We start from the raw sequence: 23,635 nt of genomic DNA, 5'->3' as shown, positions 1-23,635 counted from the left end.
TTTAGCTCAGACATTCCTCTAGTGGGCAGAGCAGCTCCTGAAATCCCTTCATCCACTCTCTGAGCCTCCCCCACTTCCCCACTTCGTCTCTGTCTTCTTCCTTCTTTCTCTATCCTTCTTTCCCTGTTAAAGTTTCTTTTTCACGTCTGTTTAAGTATCTGGTCAGTGCCAGGCATCATAGGAGGCTCTCGGTGTACTACAGATCAACAGTGTCCTAGGGTTATCCATAACATAAGACCCTAGGGTTCTGCCTTGATTCTCCCTTCTTCCTCCTCCCCCATCAGCCAATGTTTCTTGAGCATCTACTCTGTTGTTTATTTATTTATTTGTTTGTTAGTTTCTTTTGAGGTGGAGTCTCACTCTGTCGCCCAGGTTGGAGTGCAGTGACGCAATCTCAGCTCACTGTAACCCCCGCCTCCCGAGTTCAAGGGATTCTCCTGCCTCAGCCTCCCTGGTAGCTTGGATTACAGGCACCCACTACCATGCCAGGCTAATTTTTGTATTTTTAGTAGACATCGGGTTTCGCCATGTTGGCCAAGCTGGTCTGGAACTCCTGACCTCAAATGGTCCGCCCATCTCAGCCTCCCAAAGTGCTGGGATTACAGGCGTGAGCCACCGCGCCCAGCCTGAGCATCTACTCTGTAGGAGCCCTTTGGAGACAACTCCAGGAAAGCCAGTGGAGCACCACATTTTCTTCTCTGCATCCTCTGTGAAAGAATCTAGGACCTGTCCCAAAGCTCTCTGCTTGTGAGACCTTTCAGGGCGGCACTCTGCCTTCTGCATGGTGAGGTGGGCCACAGTGAGAAATGTGACCCTTGTGGCTCTCTCAGTGCTCCAGAGGCTCAGGGCAGGCGGGGCAGACCAGAGCAGTCAGGAGAGCAGGCAGTGGTTGTGGCCAGCAGGCTCCTGGGCTTGCCTGGCTGAAGGGGCCCAGTAGAGGCCCTCCTAGTTCACCGATTAGAAGAGGTCTCCAGGCGGGGCACGGTGGCTCATGCCTGTAATCCCAACTCTTTGGGAGGCTGAGGTGGGTGGATCACTTGAGGTCAGGAGTGTGAGACCAGCCTGGCTAATATGACGAAACCCCGTCTCTACTAAAAATACAAAACTTGCGGGGCATGGTGGAGGGCGCCTGTAATCCCAGCTACTCAGGAGGCTGAGGCACAAGAATCACTTGAGCCTGGGAGGCAGAGGCTGCAGTGAGCTGAGATAGCGCCACTGCACTCCAGCCTGGGTAATAGCATGAGATTCAGTCTCAAAAAACAAAAGAAAACACAACAAAAAACCCAGAAAAACAAAAAGAGGACTCCAGTCTCCAAAGGGTGATGATTGGGCCTCATGGGGCCTGAGAAATTACGGCTGCCTGCACTTTGCCCCCCTGGATCTAACTATTGCTGCAGGTGCTAGTGGCAGAAAGGAAGAACTCCATAGCCGATGAGGTGGTGAATGGGAAGGGTCTGAATGTGGATAGTGCGGTGGCACTGTCCTAGCAGCACTGCCAAGAGTAAAGGTAGGAAAGGAGACTAGTGCTTGGAAAGTGAAGACGTGGATTAGAACCTTGGTGCCACTGCTCACTAGAGAGAGGACTTGGCAAGCCCTTCAGCTCCCTGGTTGATCCTGTGTACCTCCTGTTCCCTAGGGCCTGCGTCTGTGTCTGCCATGGTGCATGGCACGGGCTTATGATCTATTATGTATGTACTTTATAGTTCCACACCCATTCTTCTGCTTCCCACCAGATACTGAGCATGCCGGTGTCAGGGACTATGTCTCGTTCATCTTTGATTTTTCCAGTGCCCAACAAACAGAACTTAAGGAGGTTAATGGAAGGGGTCAGACATTTCCCCAGTGGGGAAACAGCTCCTGCATCCATCATTTTTCCAATCTTCCCCCACCATCTGCCTCCCATTTTCCTCCCTCCACCCCACTCACTGTCACAAAGTGAGTAGGGGCAGAGCGGAATTCAAGCCCAGGGGCCTCTCACTCCACTTGGAAGCTTACACTCCTGGTAACCATGCTTCCATCCCAGGTTCTCTAACGTGAGCAAACATCGGCACCCCCAGGGAGGGCTTATTTCAACACGGGTGCCTGGGCTCCAACACTTGCCCTTCCGGTGCAGTAGGCCAGAGTCTGGGACTCAGCATTGCTAAGTTCCCAGATGATGCTGAAGCTGCTGGTCCCAGGCCCTTGCTCTAGGAACCGCCGCTACCAGGCCTCCCTGATGTAGATGTGGCTGTGCTTTCCGGAAGGGCTGGGCACATGCACATCCTCATGGTGGGGAGACTTGACAGGAGCAGATTAGTGACTCATCAGAATAGAAATCTACATTCATATGTATATGCTGACACATACATATAAATAAGAATATACATACACATATATATACATATACATAAGAAAGTTTTGATCACTTAGAACCCAGAGCTGGGCCGGGCGCGGTGGCTCAAGCCTGTAATCCCAGCACTTTGGGAGGCCGAGACGGGTGGATCACGAGGTCAGGAGATCGAGACCATCCTGGCTAACATGGTGAAACCCCGTCTCTACTAAAAAAATACAAAAAAACTAGCCGGGCGTGGTGGCGGGCGCCTGTAGTCCCAGCTACTCGGGAGGCTGAGGCAGGAGAATGGCGTGAACCTGGGAGGCGGAACTTGCAGTGAGCTAAGATCCGGCCACTGCACTCCAGCCTGGGCGACAGAGCTAGACTCCATCTCAGAAAAAAAGAAAAAACAAAAAAAAAAACCCAGAGCTGGGCACGGTGGGTGGCCCACACCTGTAATCCCAGCGTTTTGGGAGGCCAAGGCAGGCGGATCACCGGAGGTTGGGAGTTCGAGACTAGCCTGACCAACTTGGAGAAACCCATCTCTACTAAAAATACAAAATTAGCCGGACGTGGTGGCACATGCCTGTAATTCCAGCTACTTGGGGGGCTGAGGCAGGAGAATCATTTGAACCTGGGAGGTGGAGGTTGCAGTGAGCCGAGATCGTGCCATTGCACTCCAGCCTGGGCAACAAGAGCAAAACTATCTCAAAACCAAACCAAACCAAACCAAACCAAAAAAACCCCAGAAATGCCACTTGACTTGAAGCTAGACTCTGAATTCAAATCCAACTGGGACCACTTTCCACTGGGACTGTGACAAAAACATATAACCTCCTTCAGACTGTTTTTCCCTATCGTAAATGGGAATATGAATGCCTACTTCAGAGCATTATGGTGCAGATTGGATGCCAAAGTTCTGGCGCACATCGGGCGCTCAGTTATTGAGTGGAGTTTGGATTCAATTGACAAACATCAGTTGGTGTTTTTCTTTCACTATGGACATGAGGAAACAGTACAAAATAAAAGGGGGTATTGGGGATTTAGTGAGATGTTATAAAACACATTCATTTCAATATTACAGACAGATCATGGATAATGAATGTGGATGTGATTTTTTCTGCATTTTTCTTGGAGATCCTCCCAGGCCGTATCATCCAAGTGGGGTCCAGCACTCAACTTGGTGTTTTGCTTTGTTTATTACCAGGAGATCAAGGCACTTTTAGCTTGGGGTGGTTGGGCTTTGGGGACTTGCGGGAGAGTTAACTCCTACACTCATCCTAGCATGAGGGCAGTGATGGGGAGCACCAGGGTTGTTGATATTAGTAATAATTACAGCTGCCATTTACCATATCACAACTAGCCCCTGAGCCTCGAGGGAAGTTATTCACCCTCTCTGGGCTGTATTCTTCTTTCCTGTAAAAAGGAGACTAATAAGAGTGTAATTGTTGGGATCCAGGAAGGGTTACCTATTAGCTCTTAGAACAGCACCTAGCACACAGTGACCACTCAGTGACTATTAGCCCACGTTATTTAATGAGAACCTACTCTATTCCCAGCACACCTCAGAGGTCATCCATTTATTCTGTGGACACGGGAAGGCTCAAGAGATTCAATAATGAACAACAGAGGCTACTTTTTCAAATACCATTTCTTTCTTTTTTTTTTTCTTTTTGAGATGGAGTTTTACTCTTGTTGCCCAGGCTGGAGTGCAATGGCTTGATCTTGACTCACCGCAACCTCCGCCTACCAAGTTCAAGTGATTCTCCTGCCTCAGCCTCCCAAGTAGCTCAGATTACAGGCATGCACCACCACACCCGGCTAATTTTGTATTTTTAGTAGAGACGGGGTTTCTTCATTTTGGTCAGAGTGGTCTCGAACTCCCAACCTCAGGTGATCCGCCTGCCTCGGCCTCCCAGAGTGCTGAGATTACAGGCATGAGCCAACACACTTGGCTTCAGATATCAATTCTAAAATACAGGAGGTGTTGGAATGGAAAAAGAGGCTTGTCTGGGGCCACACAGCTAATAAGTAGGTCAGCTGAGATTGAAATCCCAATCCAATAGATTCATTCTACACTGCAATGCTGCCCGTAAGTATCTTCTTTCTTACCTTCTCATCAAATGTTGATAATTTTAATTTTTACCAAGGAAGATGGTAGATACAAATTTGTAGTTTTCAGACATTTTTAGTTGATTTATATATCTCAAATAGTAGTTTATATTCATATAATGCATTCATTATAAAATATGCAGTGGTATAGAGATTTGTATGTCTATAGATTTTTTTCTAATTTAGGTTTATAAATAGTTTAGAACAGGTTGCAAAAACATCATCTGTTGCTCTTTTTAATATATCTTGAGCATGCTATGACACATTTTGAAATAATTTGCTTCAGAAAAAAGCACTGCTCTTCTCTCTCTGTCTTTTTTTCCTCCAAATGTAACTGTAAATATTACTTTGATGTATGTAATTGTTTCAACCCTCTCCATTTGAAGGAGGGCTTCTAAACCTTCCATCTCCCATCTCTTGCTATTGTCAAGAAATAAGGAAAACGGACTTAAAATGCATTATTCAAATGTATTTAATGTAAACATTAAAGAAGTCTGAGAACAGTCACAAATTTCCCTCTACTCAAAGTGGTTTTGCAAAACACCTCAAGTATTCTATCATCTTACCAGCATTCATTTACTCTGCTTAGGAGAACTATTTATTCCAGAACATTTTAGAATTCCAAGACGGCTTATAGTGTCTGGCACATAGTAGGGAATGAAGGATGTTTGTTGGATGGACTTGAATTGGGATATGAGCATTGATAAAACTTGTAAGGATCCTTGGGTACCTCTAGGAACAGAAGCCACCCCCAGGAATGCTTGGCCATGGAGTCCCACCTGAGCATCAGAGAGACGGTTCTGCACATGAGGATGTGGCCCAGGTTTAGTCTGCTGGGCAGCGCTGGGCAGTGCACAGCTGGATTTGACTTTAGGTCTTGTCTCTTGTCAGTAATTCAATCAAGTTAGCACTCCATTCTGAGATTTTTGACTAGTCTGCGAGCTCCTTGAGGGAGAGACTTTGTCTTTGGTCTCTGCATTTTCAGTAGCCTGTGCAAGTTTTGATGCCATAACTGCTCAGCAAACGTTATTCTCAATCGAAGGACAAAGGAAATAATAATGTGAGCACTTGGCTCTCTCTTGTCCACTTGCTGTGAGACTCCAAGGTAAAGTTGTGGCCAGATCCATGATCCATCATTCAAATCATTCACTGGCGGAGGAAGAGAAGCCTCCCCATCACTGGCTTTCTCTGGGCTTGTTTGGAGACCTGGGAGGGGTGGGTGGAAAGAGGCCTGGCCTGCAGAGCTGCGGAGGTGGGGGCTTCTCAGCCTCGCTTTGTATCACACACCTGGCTGCTCAACCGCAGCCAAGCCCCTTCTCCTGTACCTTGGTCTCTGTCTGAGCTCTAAGTCACTACAGGTCATTCCATCACATTGACAATTTCCGTGTGTGTGATGGTCAGCTTATTTGCTACAGAATTAAAAATTTCACTCCTCTACTAATAAACAAGTAAATATTCTGACCTGTTTTTTGGCAGACTGAAGTTCTGGAATTTCAAATCGTTGGTTCCTTCTTTAGTTGTCCTTCTATTGCCCCTGGGATGAAAGAAAATAAATTATAGCTGGGAAATAGCAAGAAGCTAGGGGAAAAATTAATTAAGTGCATTCATTCATAGAAACAACCACCCAGTCAGATTTAAGTAATTATGTCTCACACGTAATTCCAAATCTCTCTTTGCATTTCCGCTAGGGTTAAAGAAAATCTGTGTTTAAAGTAATCCAATTACTTAATTTTTAAATGTAAGAGCTTCAGTTTACGGGAAACAGGAGTGTGGGGCAGAAGAAGTGCCCAGTCAAGACAAGGATGTGGGCTGCCTCTCCCTCATCAGCGGGGTGACCTTGGTACCGTCCTTAAGCTCTGCCAGTATCTGTCTCCTCTGTAAAATGAAGAATATCGTACTTTTGCCACACAGTTGATGAGAGGCTGTTAAGAAATTTGAGGGACAGCAACCATGAACCAGGCAATGTCTCAGATGCTTTCCTGTGTTTGTTGAATTTCATAAAAATCTAGCAAACATTATCCAACGCGGGAAGACAGACTGTTTAGCAATAGCAACTCTGATTCGAGTAATATTTATTGAGCTCCCATATCATTTAGGCAGTTTGCTAAGGCACTTTCTATGAAGAGATTAACTTATTTTTCATTGAGTTAATTTGCTAACATTCATTAAATACATTCACTGTCATAAAGCATCATTGTTATACATTACTAGTTAATTTAATCAGCCAAGTTTCCCACACTTTCCTTTCGTTTGCAGGCATTTCGTGAGCTCTATCAAACACTAACTGGTGATTTTTTTCCTCCACAAATGCTCCTGACAATGGCCTCCTTAGCTCAGCTACCCTGTTTGTCCTCCCAGTTCCACTTGGAGCAAATTTGCCTCCTCCTGATCCTTGGACTTTCTCTGCTCCCTCCCGCAGGGCTCTTTCAGGTACCGTCCCCCTTTCTCAGATGCCCTTGTCTTCCTTCTTATTAATGGCGACTCTTACTTCCGAACTCAGGTCAAGTGCTACCTCCTCAGAGAATCCTCCTCAACCTCCCAGACTCGCTCCTTCACAGCACTTGCTTGAGTTTTAATTTTACTTCTGTTTTAACTGGTAACTTGCGTTCACATCTGACTGTTGAATTCCCATCTCCACTAGAGCAGAGATTTGCAGGACTTAGCATCCCCAGGGCCTGGGTCAGTGCCTGGTCCACTGAGGAGCTGAGTGGACACTCATACATGTACACACAAAACTAAAGAAGTCCAGGAAATACTTCAGGATGACTTCAGGCTCTCTCTTCATCTTGGACTTTGCCTGTAGCCCATAGAATAGAACATAATACATTTAAAAATCTGTGAGTTGTTTGGGTATATTTTGTTACTGTGTATATTGACCATCTAGAAAGATGATGGCTTATTTCATCATCATTAATTTCATTTTTCCATTTTTTATTTTAAAATTTCATTATTATACTATTTTGCATATTTCATTATTCATTTTTTTCTATTTAAATACAGCTGAATTCACAAATTTCCATCTGCACTCTGGCTTCTCTACTAAGTTGCAGGCATGAACACTGAACTATTTTCTGGATCTTTCTAATTGGTGATTCTCCAGCAGACACAGGTCTTTTTCCTAGCAAGAGGATCCATTGCTCACATGGTTTCCAAACCAGTAGTCTGGGTGCTAACCTTGAGTCTTTCCACCTCTATCATTGCCATCATCCTAATCTGTTACCAGATCGTAACGGTCAGAGTCCCCAAATGCCTCCTGACTCTGTCTCTTCTGCGTCACTTTCTTGAGCTATTTAATATATTCAGCCTTACTTCTGCTTTCAGTATCTCTAGGCTGACTTCCAGCATCTACCCCTAACTGCTTTCCTGGCCTCCGGGGTTCCAATCCATACACCAAACTGCAGCAAGAACAACCTTTGTAATTATTAATAGCAGAATATTATCAAGTCACCTCCTTGAGAATCCTCATCAGTTCTCTGTTCCTGCAAGAGAAAACCCAAACTCTTAACCACGATAGCTAAGTTTCCTGCCCCAGTGGCCTGGAATCCCATTTCTGTTGCTTCTTTATTTCCTGCTACCGTCTCTCTCTGCCAGGTCATCCCACACTGTGGCCTCTGGGCCAGACCTTTTTTTTCCTTAATGCTCCCATATCATTGATCTAATTATTCTTTTTGCCTCCTCTGGGCCTGGCAAAATGCTTTTCATTCTTCAAGGTCAAGTTCAAATATTACTTCCCTATGAATTCTTCCCTGCTGCTTCCGCTTTGAGTCCCTCTGGTACATTTGCATACCTCTCTACTGCCATTCATTTCGTTTGTTCATGAGTCCAATCATTCATTTACTCAACAAAGAGTTATTGGGTTTATTCCTTATCAGGCAATGCACTAGGCAATAGGGTATAGTAATTAAAGAACAGATGAAGGCTGCTTCCTGGAGCTTTTAGGTATTTAGGGAGCCAAGCCATAAGCAAGTAAACAATCTAATATTGTTAAATGCCCTGTACATGCATTCATTATACATGTACCTGTCCGTGTCCCCTTGCATTGGAGCCTTGCAAGGGTAGGCTGTAGCCTGGGCATCTTTTTCTCTCCTAGAACACTGGATAACTGACCCTGCATGCTTGCAGGAATGTTTGTAAGATAATGAATAGATACCTAGATACAAATACACAAATGGCCTGCGAGTCTGTGCTTATACACAATAGCAAGCCATGTCGTTAATTGGATAGAGTCCTTTGAATCTCTCTGATACCAGAGGAATTCTGACCTATCCCTGCACTGAGAAGGATCCCTCAGTTTCATCGTGTCTCTAGGTTATGGGCATCATTTCTGTGCTATGACAGCCCATGTAACATTTGCCTAAATGGCTTTAACCAGGCCAATTTTAGGAGTATGGGATAGAGTCTGAGAATTTCTCAACTTCTTCCTAGGTGCCTCAAGAACCCAAAAGACTGGGAACTGCCTCTGACCTTTGTAGATAATCAGCTTTCGCCTTTTTAACTTTAAGAAGAGAGCTGAACTCAAACTCTCTTTTTATTTCATGTTTGCAGCAACCCTGAGTAGCAAATAGGCAGGCATTCTTCTCAGCTCCATGCTACAGATGAGGAAACGGGGCCCTGGAGTGGAGAGGATTTAGTTCCAGGTGGCCAGGCTAGTTGGGAGTAGAACCAGGGCTACGCATCAGTTCGCCCATCTCCTGGAGAGTGTGTGTCAGCTATGTTGCAAAGGAAGTCAGAGCAGGCCCAGCTGGAAGCAACTAAGGGACACACGAGAGAGAAGGAAAGAAGGTGGGGAGAATGGAGAATGGGGAGGAGGAGCTGTTCTTCCTATTATTGAAGGAAAATATTAACAAGGCTGGAAAATAAAGAGCCATCTACCTAGACAGTAAGTGGTTAAAGCCTGTTTGTAAACTACTTACAAAGAGCAACAAGCATGACCAGGTCTCCCTGCCCTAAATCTGAATCCTACGTGTTGAGACTTTAGATATACTTTTAAAAAATATACAATGCTGAAAGATTTATAAACTCTCAACATATCACAGAAAATGTTATTAAAGAATGTTACACATAATAGGGCAAAATTGTTTGTTTTGCATTGAATTGAGATCGGACCTTGAAAGGAGATGCTCAAGGTTCCCGAGTTGGCTATCGCACTTGGGGAGGACAGTACCATTTACTAGTCTCCTAAGTAGATGCACATCATTTTACAAGGCCTCAAACATTTGGGGCCAGCTGCCTTTCCTGTCCACTCAGCCCATCCCACCCACCTAGTGAAATGAATCACAAAAAGCTTTTTAAACCGCTGTTTGATTTGCTTGTCACGGACTCTGGTCAAGTGTCCTCCGGGGAAACAATACAGGCTAATGGATTGCACCAGGAGCTCAGCACATCCTGGAAAAGCTGGAAGTGCCATAGGCTTGTGGGGAAACTGAGGCACAGAACATCAGTGGGCCAACCAAATAATTGTTCTTGCAATCACTTCATCTTCCGCCGAAACAGAGCACATCACCCTACACACTCCAGTCTCTTTGCTTGAGCCCCCTTCCAGCACCTTCAGGTCCAATACTTTGCAGTGGTCTTTGATTTCCTTTTCCCTTTCTGCATCTCCCTCCTGCATGACCGGCCAGTGACACCCATCTGGTCCTCCTTCACATTTTCCTTGTGTTTTCTCTATCTTATTTCCCCTGTGAAACTGCCCTTTGCAGACCCTCATTACTTTTCACGTAGACCTAATAGAAGCCAATTCAGTGTAGTTGAATTGGTATGTGGGTTTAACAATGTGTACCAAAGTGTATGTCTACCCAAAAACTGTACATGTGACCTTATTTGGAAAAAACATCTTTAACAATGTAACTAAGCTAAGGATATTGAGATCAGATGATCTTGGGTTAAAGTGGGCTCTAAATACAATGCAAGGTGTTCTTCTATGAGGAGGCTGCAGGAAAGACCCATGTGAAGATGGCGGAGATTGGAGTGACGCTGCCACAAATCAAGGAACACCTGGAGCCACTAAACGCTGGAAGAGGCAGGAAAGAACTCTCCCTTAGAGGCATGGGAGGGAGCACGGCCCTAGCTAAACGTTGATTTCAGACTTCCGGGCTCCAGAACGGTGAGAGTAAATCTCCGTTGTATTCAGTCAGTACGTTTACGTTTGTGGCAATTTGTTATGGCAGCCGTGGGAAAAGACATGCACTGAACATCTCATCTGTCCCAAGAGACGAAGAAATGAATCAGACTGACATCCAAACACGAGCAATGCTATAGGCACAACGATGAAAAATGTACGTATGGTCTAGAAGAAAAAGGAGGAAGAAGCTGGTCAAATATTTAAGTGATGGTATAGTCAAGGAAGGCTTTCACTAGGTGGTGACAACCAGTGAGGGGTTGAATTGCCAGATGGATGACACGGCGAGTTGACGGTGGAGAGTAAGTACAGGAAGCCTACTCCAAGAGTTAAAGACATCTTCTCCATCCCATCTTGGTCATTCCCCTCTAATTTCTCACCTTTACAGTGAGATACTCCCAGCTACACCCAATATGGCAGGTGCAGTCTGACCAGCGCAGAAAGAACTGCCATTTCTTCTGTTGTAAAACTACACTTCTCTCAATGGACTTTTAGCTTCAGTTCTGATTTTTCCAGAAGCTTCTCATTCTCTACACTCAGAGTGAGCTTGCAGGCTGCTGAGAAATCACTAAAATTGCTCTTAAGTCACAATTCTCTTTCAAGGTTTTATACAGTTTGATTTTTGGCACAAACATCATGAATAATAGTAATAAGGTACAACACTATCATTATAATGAAAATCAGAACTGCAAGAAATTCATGTATAAGATTTTCACCTAACTGGTCATTGTTTGCATTTCACAAGATATTAATCCATTTAATCCTCCTAACAATCCTATGAGTCCAGTCCTATTCTATCCCCATCCTGCTGAATTTTTGTTGCCTCACGTTCAGCACATGTCCCATCTCCTCAGGAACTGCCACAGGTTGGGCTCCTGAGGAAGCAGACTCTGAGACAGAGGTGACCATGCAGAAAGTGTTTTAGGGCGTGCTCCTGGGACCAAGTTTCTTTAAACTTAGCTTACTGTGACTTTTTTCTTGAATAATATTTCAATTTAAAAAATGTTGACTCTTGTAATAACACTTAAAACAAAAACACATTGTATAGCTGTACGAAGGTACTTGTTATATACTTATTCTGTAAACATTTAATTTTAAACTTTCAAAATTTTTATTACTTTTTAAACATTTTTGTTAAAAAATTAAGACAGAAACACACACATTAGCATAGGCCTGCATAGGGTCAGGGTCAATGGTATCACTGCCTGCTGTCCCAACACCCTGTCACACTGGAAGGTCTTCAGGGGCAATGACACTCATGGAGCTGTCATCTCTGTGATAACAATGCCTTCTTCTGGAATCCCTCCTCAAGAACCTGCCAGAGGCTGTTTTACAGTTAATTAAAAAAAAAAAAATAAGTAAAAGGAGCACACTCTAAAATAACAATAACAAGGATAGTCTAGTAAATACATAAACCAGTAACATAGCCATTTATGATTACTAAGTATTGTGTACTTTACGTAATTGTATGTGCTATGCTTTTATATGCTGGCAGCACAGTTTTGTTTACACCAGCATCATCACAAACACATGAGTAATGTGTGGCATTACAATGTTACAGCAGCTGCAGCATTACTAGGTGATAGGAAGTTTGCAGCTCCATTATAATCTTATGGGGTCACTATCATATAGGAGGTCCTTCAGTTACCTAAATGTTATGTGGTGCATGACTATACACACACACACACACACACTTGATTCTGCTTTTCTATAGAGCTCTGACTAATACACATCATAAAGATATAGTCGTTGGGAATAGCCTCTTGACAGATACAGGAGAAAAAAAATGTTTTTAACAGATAGTAAGCATCTAGGTTGTTGCAGGTACTGCCCTGGGTGAGTTGATTTAATCGTCACAATCTTTTAAATTAGATACACATGTTGTCCTCATGTTAACAGATGAGAAAACCATGGCTCAGGGCTCTAGCCATTTGGGTCCTATAGTTGGACATATCTTGGTTTAAAACCTGTCACTTCAATGAACAGACTCTGTTGATGACTGGTAGTCCATTCTAGGCAACACTGGGTGTCTGAGGAATGGGGGAAAAGGTGTACCCATAAGAGTTTCTTTGCTGATGGATCCCACAAGAGTTGAGCAAGGCTTTCAGCTGGTTTCTGGTAAGAACAAGGACAGGTGGGAAGGTCCTAATAGGTTGCCGTTGCCCCACTGTGGCATGCTCTCTTTTCCCCCATCTGAGTCATACTGGAGTTTGAGCTGCCAATGAAGACACAGTGGGTCTTGTTATCTATCATTTGGCCACAGTACAATCTCCCTCCTGATCTGGGTTGTTGCAATGAACACATGCCTCACTATCGTGCAGGAAGCTTCATTTGCTGGGAAGCAGACACTGATGATAAGGCATGATCACAAACCCTGCTCAGAGATTGGAATCCTATAACGTACTGTATCTCCTTGTGCCTCTGCACGCCAGGAAACACAACCCACCAAATTTGGAGCCTGTTTTTGTCCTGCCTAGCAATATGTCTGTAGCACAAAGTTAGAAAAATGCCTCAAATGTAAGACAAGCTTCTATTCTGAAGCAGCTGCAGCGTTAGGGACCTTGCTCAGAGGGTCCTATACATCTTGTCAGTGCCTCCCATTTATGGTGTTTTCAGCCACAATCCTGGACAATGAGTCCAGGGACAGTCAGCTGAATGGGACTGAGAACTTGGCTGTGTGATTCAGGTTTGAGCCCTAACTATTTTGTCAACTATTGTGTCACTCAACTAAATCACTTAACCATTCATAACTATAAGCCCTGGTTATTGCGTCTGTAAAATCAGAGGGTAAGGCTGTTTGATGTTGTCCATGGTGGATAATCATCAAAAATATCCTGAGCAGTTTTCTGTCCCTGTGTTAAACAGAGAGGAATAAAAGTGCTAAATCATTAGCAGTTGAAAGTCCAGTAGAAGAGTCTCAAAAAATCCATATACTCGGAGAGATGTGCATATGTAACAGGACATGAGAACTTGGAGTGTCCTTTGTTTACCAAAGCCTCTTGATCTTTCTCTCGGACCCCTGCAAGAATTCCTTCATAGATCTCCTTGATGCTAATCCCTTTCCACTCAAAGATATTTTGCAATTTTATCTTAGTTATCATTTCAACTCTTCAATTTTGTTTTTCAACTTACAATTCATGCAAACTGAACTTCCTGCTCAACTGAAATATAGCAAGTTGAGATGCAATTTGCTCATGCAGTATCCTCGGCCTGCTAGGCCCATTCCCTCTCTTCTCCTCCTCTTCTCCCATCTCTACATCTTCCAACTCTCCTTGGCCTTTGGGTACCAGCGCAGATGCCATCCTTTCCAATAATCTTGTGGAAATGCTTCTACGCAGATGTAACACGTTTCCTCTGTGAACTAGAATGATGCTTGCTCTCTCCTTAGTGAATAACAGTTGTGTTTTCTGAGCCCCCAGCTTCAACCTGAACCCCATGCCTCTCCTTTTGCATCCTTGTTGACTATTCCTAAAAGGCTCTGTGTCTGGGTCATGGGAACCAACTCCTTAACAATGATGAAAATTCTTTACTGAACTGTGTTGAAATCGGGAAGAAAACCCTCATGTCATCCTCAAGTCAACTATGCATTAAGTAGCCTCTGTGGGCTGGGGATTGTATTAGGCCTTGTCTGAGTCAGTTTGGGCTGCTATAACAAATTATCATAGGCTGGGGGGCTCAAATAACAAATATTTATCCCTCATAGCTCTGTAGGCTGAGAAGTACAAGATCAAGCTACCCTTAGAATTGGCATCTGGTGAGAGCCTGTTTCTTGATTTGCAGAGAGCTGTTTCCCTGTGGTATCCTCATGTGGCCAAAAAAAAATCATCTCTCTCATATTTCTTCTTAGAAGGGCACTAATCTCATTCATGAGGGCCTCAAAGGCCCCACCTCACAATACCATCATTGGTGGTTGGGATTTTGACACAGGAACTTAAAGGACACAAATATTCAGTTCATCACAGGCCTGAGTCACATTAAACAGGACAGATTAGGTGCTGCCCTCATAAAGCTGACAGCCAAGTGGGAACCAAGCCAGTGAGCAAGGGACTCTCATCCCCTCTGCCTCTCTTTTCCCCACACTCCTACCTTTGTTTACTCCTGATTTGAATGGCTGCCTGGTTTCAGGACAGTCTACCTGGCTCTGGCCCTGTTTTCCCTTCGCACTCAGCTCTAACTGCTGCCTGTTGGATTCATAGTTAGTCAGAAGTCCTTACTGGTCAGGAGGTAGCCCATTCTTTGATCTCCTTCCAGTCCCTGGAGTCCACCTAGGCTGCATTCCTGTCTTCTAGGTTCTTCTGACTCACAGTAAGGCCCTGGGTTCTCCATTGAAATGGATCAGACTTTGGTCTTCAGGGACTGCCACCTGCACAGTCATCATTTGCATGTACATCTTCTACCAAAACTCTGAATTTCCAGACATTAGGGACCACCTGTCAAGACCCTCACACAGAAGAGCAGCAGAGGAAATATTTGTGCGTGAGAAGATCCAAGACTCCTGGAGGCAGGAATGCCTCAAGGGAATAACTCATTCTTGTTTACTGAGGCAGAAAAGGGCTTCAGAGTATTCTAGAAGAGACCAGCACTGCCTAAGGGTTGCAGGTGCAAAGTGGAGAGTGGCATTTGATTGTAGCTCCTTTTCCAGAGTTGTAGTCTCAAAGAATCTCAAAGCATGAAGCTGGGTAGAAAAACACATATCATCTGCTTGAACCTGCTAATTTCACAAATGAGGAAAATGAGACCCTGTGAAGTGAAATCGTCTGTCCAAGCTAACCAGATGTGGAGAGGGAGAAGGTTCCACTGCAGCTTCTGGCTCCACGTGAGGTGATCCGGGTCCCTTTTGCTTGGCCTTGACTTCCCTAGTGCTCGTTTTCTAATTAAGCCTCGTTATGTGCCTTTTAAATGAATGCTCGTTTTTTTCTTTTTTTTTTTTAAATCTTTTTAATCTTCTTGGGGAGAGAAAAAGAGAAAGACAAAAAAAGCTGATCTAATTTAGCAAACAAGAAAATAATCCTGAATCCTTGATGCCCAGGTTTCCAGAAAACCCATAAAAGCTTTTTTTCCCCCTCTTCTTTTTTGTTTAAATTTTGATTCAGCAAGAGGAAATAAATGAACCTAGACAAAGAGAAGCCTTACATCTCATCTTTTCAAATGCTTTCTCCTTTTCTTCTCTGTCTCTTTCTGTCAAGAGATGTAACTTTTAATAGACCATGAATGTATGTAATGAGCAAATACAATAACAACAGTGAATTACCCTTTTTATAGGTCCATAGATATGTTCCTGGTGGAATTTAATTTATACATGGTCATGCCTGAAAGATTCTGGATGTGTGATAGAAAACAACATAAAAAAGCAACACACACACACACGCACGTGCGTGCACACATGCACACACACACGTATCAATCCTCAAAATAAAAACTTGATCTGTATCTGGTAAGTAGACACCCCATAAATAGCCCTAGTAAAAAAGACCTAATGGGCTGGCCATGGTATGGCTCACGTCTGTAATCCCAGCACTTTGGGAGGCCGAGGCAGGTGGATCACTCGAGGTCAGGAGTTCGAGACCAGCCTGGGCAACATGGTGAAACTCCATCTCTACTAAAAATACAAAAATTAGGCTGGGTGCAGTGGCTCATGCCTGTAATCCCAGCACTTTGAGAGGCTGAGGTGGACAGATCACGAGATCAGGAGATTGAGACCATCCTCGCCAACATGGTGAAACCCCATCTCTACTAAAAATAAAAAAAATTAGCTGGGTGTGGTGGCACGTGCCTGTAATCCCAGCTACTTGGGAGGCTGAAGCATGAGAATTTCTTGAACCCAGGAGGTGGAGGTTGCAGTGAGCCAAGATTGCACTACAGCACTCCAGCCTGGTGACAGAGCAAGGCTCCATCTCAAAAACAAACAAACAAACAAACAAACAAACAAACAAACACAAAAATTAGCTGGGCATCACGTTGGGTGCCTGTAATCCCAGCAATTCAGGAGGCTGAGGCATGATAATCACCTGAACCTGGGAGGTGGAGGTTGCAGTGGGCTGAAATTGTGCCACTGCACTCCAGCCTGTGCAACAGAGGGAGAATAAGTCTCAAAAAAAAAAAAAAAAAAAAAAGTAATGGACCTTCTTCTGCAGTCTGCAGGAAAGCTGGGAGGGGCCTCCCATGAGTGCCAGAGGGGCTTCCAGAGAAGGAGCCCCCTAGGAAAACAGCCTTTCCTCTATCTCCTTGTGCCACACTTTATGATTCCAGCAGGTAAAAAAAAAATAAAATAAAATAAAATAAAAAAAAAAGAAGGGGGTGGCTCCTGCCTTCTGTCCTCTGAGAATTGCCAGCACTCTCTCCCCTTCCTTCCCTCCACTTCTCACTTCCTCCAATCCATTCGCTGTGTTGTGGCCAGGATCCTCATTCTAAAATCTGGCATTTCTGCTGCCTGTAGTCACAGTCCATCTTTGGAACATGGCTCACTGGCCTTCCATGGTCTGGTCCCTGACACTCCACTCTCTCCCTACAGCCCCCATTCTGCCCCCAAAGAGCAGCCATCATGAACAATTGGCCAAATCTCTCTGTAAACAGTAAACGCTGCATGTCACAGCCACTATTCCCACATTGTCTACAATGAAAAGGTGCATAGGTGAACGTTGGATGTAAGCTTTCTTGTTCCAGACCCATCTCATTTGATCCTCTCAGTAACCGAGCGTCGAGAGAGCTGAAGAAACCTACTTACATCTCTCAGTGAAAAAAAAATGACATTTATTTTATATCCATATTCCCAGCTCTTAGGATGGGGCCCTAATACAGATTGGTGTGAAGTGACAGAACTGAGCTTTAGTACAAGGTCTGCCCAACATCATGGTCCAGAGAAAGAAACTTGAGTTTGCAATCATTCCCTAAAAGGTAATGGACACATTGGCCTGTGAAAGATCCCATGTTCACAGTGTCTTGCTGAGAGTGTGTCAGCTACTTTTCTCAATTATTCCTGTCGACAACATTTCAGGTTAAGCCATATTTCTACTTTATAGATGGGGAGGAAAAGCCCAGGGAGGCAAAGTATATTGTCTGCAGCTGCACAGCAGTAAACGCCCGAATGGCATTCAGTATCAGACCCATCTGACCCAAAGACTGTTAATCTCTATTGCGTCATGCTGGGTTTCATGGAAATGGAGAACGGTTGGAATCCTAGATTTACCCCAGGGCTTATCTACTGCCCTTGGTACAGTTGCTTTCCCACGCTGATGAGCTCTGGGGTGTGGCAGATCTATCTTGTCATGCTATCTGGAGACATGGGTTTTCAAAGCACTTATCAAAAGATAATTAAACCCAGGAAGCCAGGGTGGGAGTCAATCATCACAATACAGCTCATCTGTGTTCCCCAGGGACTGTTTAATAGCAGCATTTGGCACCAAGGGTGTTTAGGTTTTGCTATATGTTGAGAATATTGTAAGAATTAAATGAGATAACGTATGCAAAATGCTTACAACCATGCTTGGAATAGAACAAGTCCTCAATAAGTATTTAGGCTAGAAATTTTTACCGAAATGAATTCAACAACACATTTATTTTTTTTTCTTAGTGTTCAGTGTGGGCCGAGAATTACTCTCACCGCTCAAGATATATCAGTGAACAAAATAAAGAAGATGCTTAACTCCTCTGGAACAAAGCAGAAAAGGATCTCTGTCCGTGGAACAGAGGACAACAGTAACAGCAAACATAGTGAATCAGGAATGGGTATAGCATGTTAGCAGGTGATAAGGTGCTCTGGGAGGACCGTAGAGGAGGGGGGAAAATCAGAGTGCTGGGTGGGGTGGGCAGGTGGGTATGAATATTCCTTGGGGTGGTCAAGGTGAGCCTCGCTGGAAAGATGAGAACAGGGAAAAAGGCACTGGGCATGTCAACTGTGAGGTGTCTGCATGAAAAGTTCAAAGGCAGGAGTGTGGCTAAGTAGTTGAATCAAGGTAATGAGGTCCACGTGGCTGAACTGGAATGCCTACAGGGATGGATGGGGAAGATGGTCCAAGAGCCTTTTGGGAGAATCAGGGCAGATGTGGCAAGACCCTCTCTGTAGTCATTGAGAAGCAGTAGACTTAGGCCATGGCTATGAAGCCACATCAGGGTCTCAGACAGAGGAACACAAAGATAACAATTATGACTCAATAGGATCTCTCTGTCTTCTGGCTGGAGAATAGGTATGTCATTGAGGGGTAAAGTGGAAGCAGAGAGACCCTTTGGGAAGCTACTGCCACAACCCCAGCAGGAGATGGAACAGGATGGGAGCAGGGGAGGTGTTACTCTCTTTGTAATAGCTGGGACTTCACCCACAGAATTAATCTCTCCAGAATGTCTGCTCTCTTGGAAACCATTAAAAAAGCAAGTGTTCCAACTTTGCATGTTTTCCCTTGTTCCATCCTGCATAGTTCATCTGACTCTGTGGCTTTGTCTTTGACAACATGCAGGACAGGTTCTGTCTCACCTGGAGCATGTGCTTAGGATTCCAGAGAAAGCAGGGAGCCAGGTGTGACCAAGGACCCTGAATGCCCAGGCCACCCTCAGTGGCAACCACCATACCAACTGGAGATTGAGAGAGCAACCTCGGACTCATAGTGTGCCTGCCCTCTCCAGGCTGAAATTTCTCCAGCTGTAATATAGGAATTTAGATTATTTGGGCTCTGAGAGTTTTCTGGCTCAAACTCCAATAAATGTAGTGATTAAATTCTCCTCCCCTGGCAGATGTCTGGGTGAGATGTCTGCATGGAGCCTGCTGGTAGGAAATTTCTGTGGGATGTTAAACATCTTGTGTGTATGGTAACTAGCACGTGGATGAGTGGCTCAAATAATGGTAAACACTGTCATTACAGAGATGCCAGGTGACCTGGATATGTTAGATTTATCCACATAGAGCTCTGGTTCCCTTAAGGAAGAGCTGAATTTTCTTCTTTGGTTCTATAGATATCTATGATGCCCTTGTTTCTCCAGGAACTCTCCTTGTAGACATAGGCTTTTCCAGAAGATTGAATATCATGGACATTAAGAGTGTGGGATTCGGAATTGGCCAACTGGCCGTTACCTGTTTTTCAGCCTGAGAATTCTCATTTCTTGCTAGTCAAAGTATGGTCCCCAGACCAGCAGCATCTCCCAAAGGCTGGTTAGGCAGGAAGAATCCCAGGCACCATCCCAGCCCCACTGAGCTGTAATCTGCATTGTAATAAGAGGCGACGGGATCTGTGTGCACATTCAAGTTAGAGAAAGTTGATGTGATCCCTCTGGGATTTATTTCTCTTATCTGCAAAACAGTTGATGAGAACACGTCACAGAATTGTTGTAAGGATCAGAAAATCAATACATATAGAGCCTTGTTGTGATTGTTTCCTTTGAGTGCCCACTCTCCTAGTCACAGAGGTCATCTGGTTGCTATCAGTTCTGGGTGCTCTAATAACAGAGATTAGAAGAGCAAAGAAGGGGCTGGCTGCGGTGGCTCACACCTGGAATCCCAGCACTTTGGGAAGTCTAAGGAGGGAAGATCACTTGAGACCAGGTGTTTGAGACCAGCCTGGCCAATATGGTGAAACCCCATCTCTACTAAAAATACAGAAATTAGTCACGCATGGTGGTGCATACTTGTAATCCCAGCTACTCAGATGACTGAGGCTGGAGAACTGCTTGAACCCAGAAGGTAGAGGTCGGCAGTGACCCAAGTTTGTGTCACTTTACTCCAGCCTGGGCAACAGGGTGAGATGCTTTCTTAAAAAACAAGGAAGAGGCTGGGCGTGGTGGCTCATGCCTATAATTCCAGCATTTTGGGAGGCCAAGACGGGCAGATCACCTGAGGCCAGGAGTTCAAAACAAGCCGGGCCAACATGGCAAAACCTCTCTACTAAAAAATACAAACATTAGCCAGGCTAACCACATGGTGTCATGTGCCTACAATCCCAGTTCCTTGGGATTGGAAGGAGGAAGAAGAATCGCTTGAAGGAGGGAGGACGGAGGAAGGAGAATCGCTTGAGGGAGGGAGGAAGGAGGAAGGAGGAAGGAGGAAGGAGAATCCCTTGAACCCGGGAGGTGGAGGTTGCAGGGAGCAGAGGTTGTGCCACTGCACTCGAGCCTGGGCAACGGAGTGAGACTCTGTCTCAAAAAACAAAACAAAACAAAACAAACAAAACAAAACAATGAGAAAGAAAAAAATGAAAAAGAAGAGCAAAGAAGGACCAGTAGAGTTCTCCATGCACCTGCTCCCAGGTATAGATCCCAGGACTTTTGAGGGGCAGACGAGGGTGTGAGCTCATAGTTTCTGAGCAGGTATGCTGTCTAGTCACAGTCCTGGTTACTTTACCTTTACAGTGATGCTATGATGAAGGTACAATAACCTTGATTTGCAAATAATGAAATGACTCTCTAAGGTCAAATATTTTTCCGAGGTCAACTAGTCAATGGTAGTGTTCTGATAAAGTCTGAAACATTTTCATAGAAAGTCAGTAATAAAGGAGGCATTCAATGTCAGACCTGCATGGAGAGGAAGAAGAAGAGCAGACGGAATATTGAGTTATCAGTGGTGTGCTGAAGCTGGCCCAGCAGAGCTGATTTCTGCACTAAAGTTTCAGGAATTTTGCACACCAGTGGTTAAACAGTCATTATTAAAAATTAAATTATATAAAATTACAATTGACAAAATTAGACTAAAAGCAAATATAATGAATATACAAAATGCATCACTTTCTAATTACTTTATTACATTTCGCTATTACCTATGGTCTTGATGTTATGTACATCTATTTTTTTCTGAATGGTGAAAATATGCTACTGTTTATCTCTTCACCACTCTCAATTTAGTGAAGTCATATTTGCAGCTGGACATTGGCCACTGTGGGAGTAATTACACCACAGAAATTGGCACATGCTACAAATCAGGGTTTAGTTTATTGCTTTGTTGACACGTTAGACTTAAGAAGAGAATGGAGGAAATGTTAATAAAGCAGATTTAACTTAAAAGTGTGCTGTGTCAATATCTACAACATTGTGAATAGCACAAACAGGATATATTCCTCCAATACTGAAAACTATTATCTGATTCAACAAAGAAGTTGCCCACATCTCTGAAGAACAAGTAAATTTCTCCTATTTCTTTGTTGTTCCACTTTTATTTTACTCATTAATACAAAGGAAAATAGCAACCAATATTGATGTTAGAACTATGCTCATTTGTCAATTACATCCATGGGTTTGCTAAAGATATGAGAGTTCAGTAAAAATTGATGAAATAATTCTATGAGAAGCAACTGACTATATGGAATTTATAATGAAGAATACTGCATATTTCATTATTATTTGTAAATTATGTACTACACAACTTTTATACTGGTAACACTTATAACAAAGTCGTGTATATATATGTGTGTGTGTGTGTGTGTGTATATATATATGTGTGTATATATATATATGTATGTATGTGTGTATATATATATATATATATATATATATATATATATACTTTTTTTTCCTAGAGAGTTGTTCAACATTTATTAAAATTTACCAGAACACCACTGGCTAACCCACCTTAAAGCATTTTCACTTATCATGTCCTGTGGTAGAACAAGCTCAGGTTGGGGGTCAGAAATAGTAGATGGCACTCCTAGGATGAAACCCTGGGCTTCTGGCCTAACAGTGATTTTACTGCTCTGATCCACATGCTTCTTATCTTTAAAGTGGGAACAGTAATAGTGTCTTAGGTGTACTGTGAGAGTGAGTGCACAATATAAGTTAATGCTACCATCCTTTCAAGAACAGGAACACAAAAGAAACAAAAATCCCATAGAACTTCTCCCCTCCCTCTCTTTCCTCCCCTCCCCATCCCAATGCATACATATATAAATTAAGGAACCTCCTTATCCCTTGCCTATGCTAATACTTTCAGTATTTGTTTAGCTGTTCTCCAAGTTCAACTCCCCAGCATCTATTGTTCATAGCTGGAGATATAAAACTGGAGATGATCCAAGTTCAATCTTCCTTTTCTCTTCTCCCCGTAAAAGAATCTTTGTTAACAGGATTGATGTGTGCAAAAGGGGAGAAAAAATCCAAAATCCCCTTACAAACTACCATGTGATATGTGATCGTAAAGGGGGACTAGAAGCTGCTCATTGGAAACTTCTACTTCCATCATTTTCTGTACTAGGCACTTGGTAGGTTTGCAAAACTCTCTGGTAAATTAAATTGCAATGAAATAATAGTTAATCTTTGCTCAGAACATTAAAAGTAAAGGCTTTAGGGAGTAATCCATGAGCCAAGACAGACTTTTGAAGCTTATGGTTTGATTTTCAGTATCTCTACTGTTATTTTGTTTTACTTGTACTGTATAGCCAGAAAAGACTGAAAAAGAGGGAATAAAGAGTTTGTTACTTCTTTGGTGTGCTCATTTTGTGGTTTCAACTCTGTGCTTTTTTGCTATGAGTGTAATCAGGAGAGAAAAAACAGCTTTGTTTGCTTCTGTTTTTGATTTTCATCCTGGGCCACAGGGAGAGCTGTGGAGGTATGTTCCTTACATCTGAATCACTAGTGTTTTAGTTGGGGAGCAAAGAGGAAATGAGCTTCTACGAAAGAATCAAGATTCTGGAGATGGTTTCTTTAAAAGTTGAACATGGTTATACCATATGACCCAGTAATACTACTCTTAGGTATCTACCCGAGAGAAATAAAAATGTATGTTCACACAAAGACTTATACACGAACCTTCTTAGTAGTATTATCCATAAGAGCCTCAGATGGAAAACAATCCAAATGCCCATAAGTTGGTGAGTTAGATAGACAAAATGTATAGTCATGCAATGGAATATTATTTAGCAATAAAAATGGATAAACTGTTACACACGCTACATCAACTAACCTCAAAAATGTTATGATAAGTGGAAGAAGCCAGACACAAGACACCACCTGTTGAATAATTCCATTTATGTGAAATAATCCAGAAAAGGCAAATCTGTAGAGAAAGAATAGTAATTGCCTGGGGAAGTGAGTGGGGGTGGGGGACTGGGATCAACAGTAAATGGGCATAAGAAATCTTATAAGGTTGATGGAAATCTTCCAGAACTGATTTATAGTGATAGTTACAC

At 43.5% G+C, this 23,635-nt stretch overlaps 1 protein-coding gene across 2 annotated transcripts in view; it reads right to left on the bottom strand.

The window, feature by feature from the left end:
* The window catches only part of CLNK (cytokine dependent hematopoietic cell linker), a 239,013-nt gene that overhangs the window by 102,138 nt on the left and 113,240 nt on the right, over positions 1-23,635 (bottom strand). For both annotated transcript variants that reach the window (XM_030917832.1, XM_010357596.1), the window contains exon 3: positions 5,886-5,957. In XM_030917832.1, the coding sequence (XP_030773692.1) occupies positions 5,886-5,957 (72 nt within the window). The remainder of the gene's footprint in view (positions 1-5,885; positions 5,958-23,635) is intronic.

The sequence above is a fragment of the Rhinopithecus roxellana genome, chromosome 2 (genome assembly GCF_007565055.1).
Source record: "Rhinopithecus roxellana isolate Shanxi Qingling chromosome 2, ASM756505v1, whole genome shotgun sequence".
NCBI classification, from domain to species: domain Eukaryota; kingdom Metazoa; phylum Chordata; class Mammalia; order Primates; family Cercopithecidae; genus Rhinopithecus; species Rhinopithecus roxellana.
This window is presented reverse-complemented; position numbering and strand designations above follow the sequence as displayed.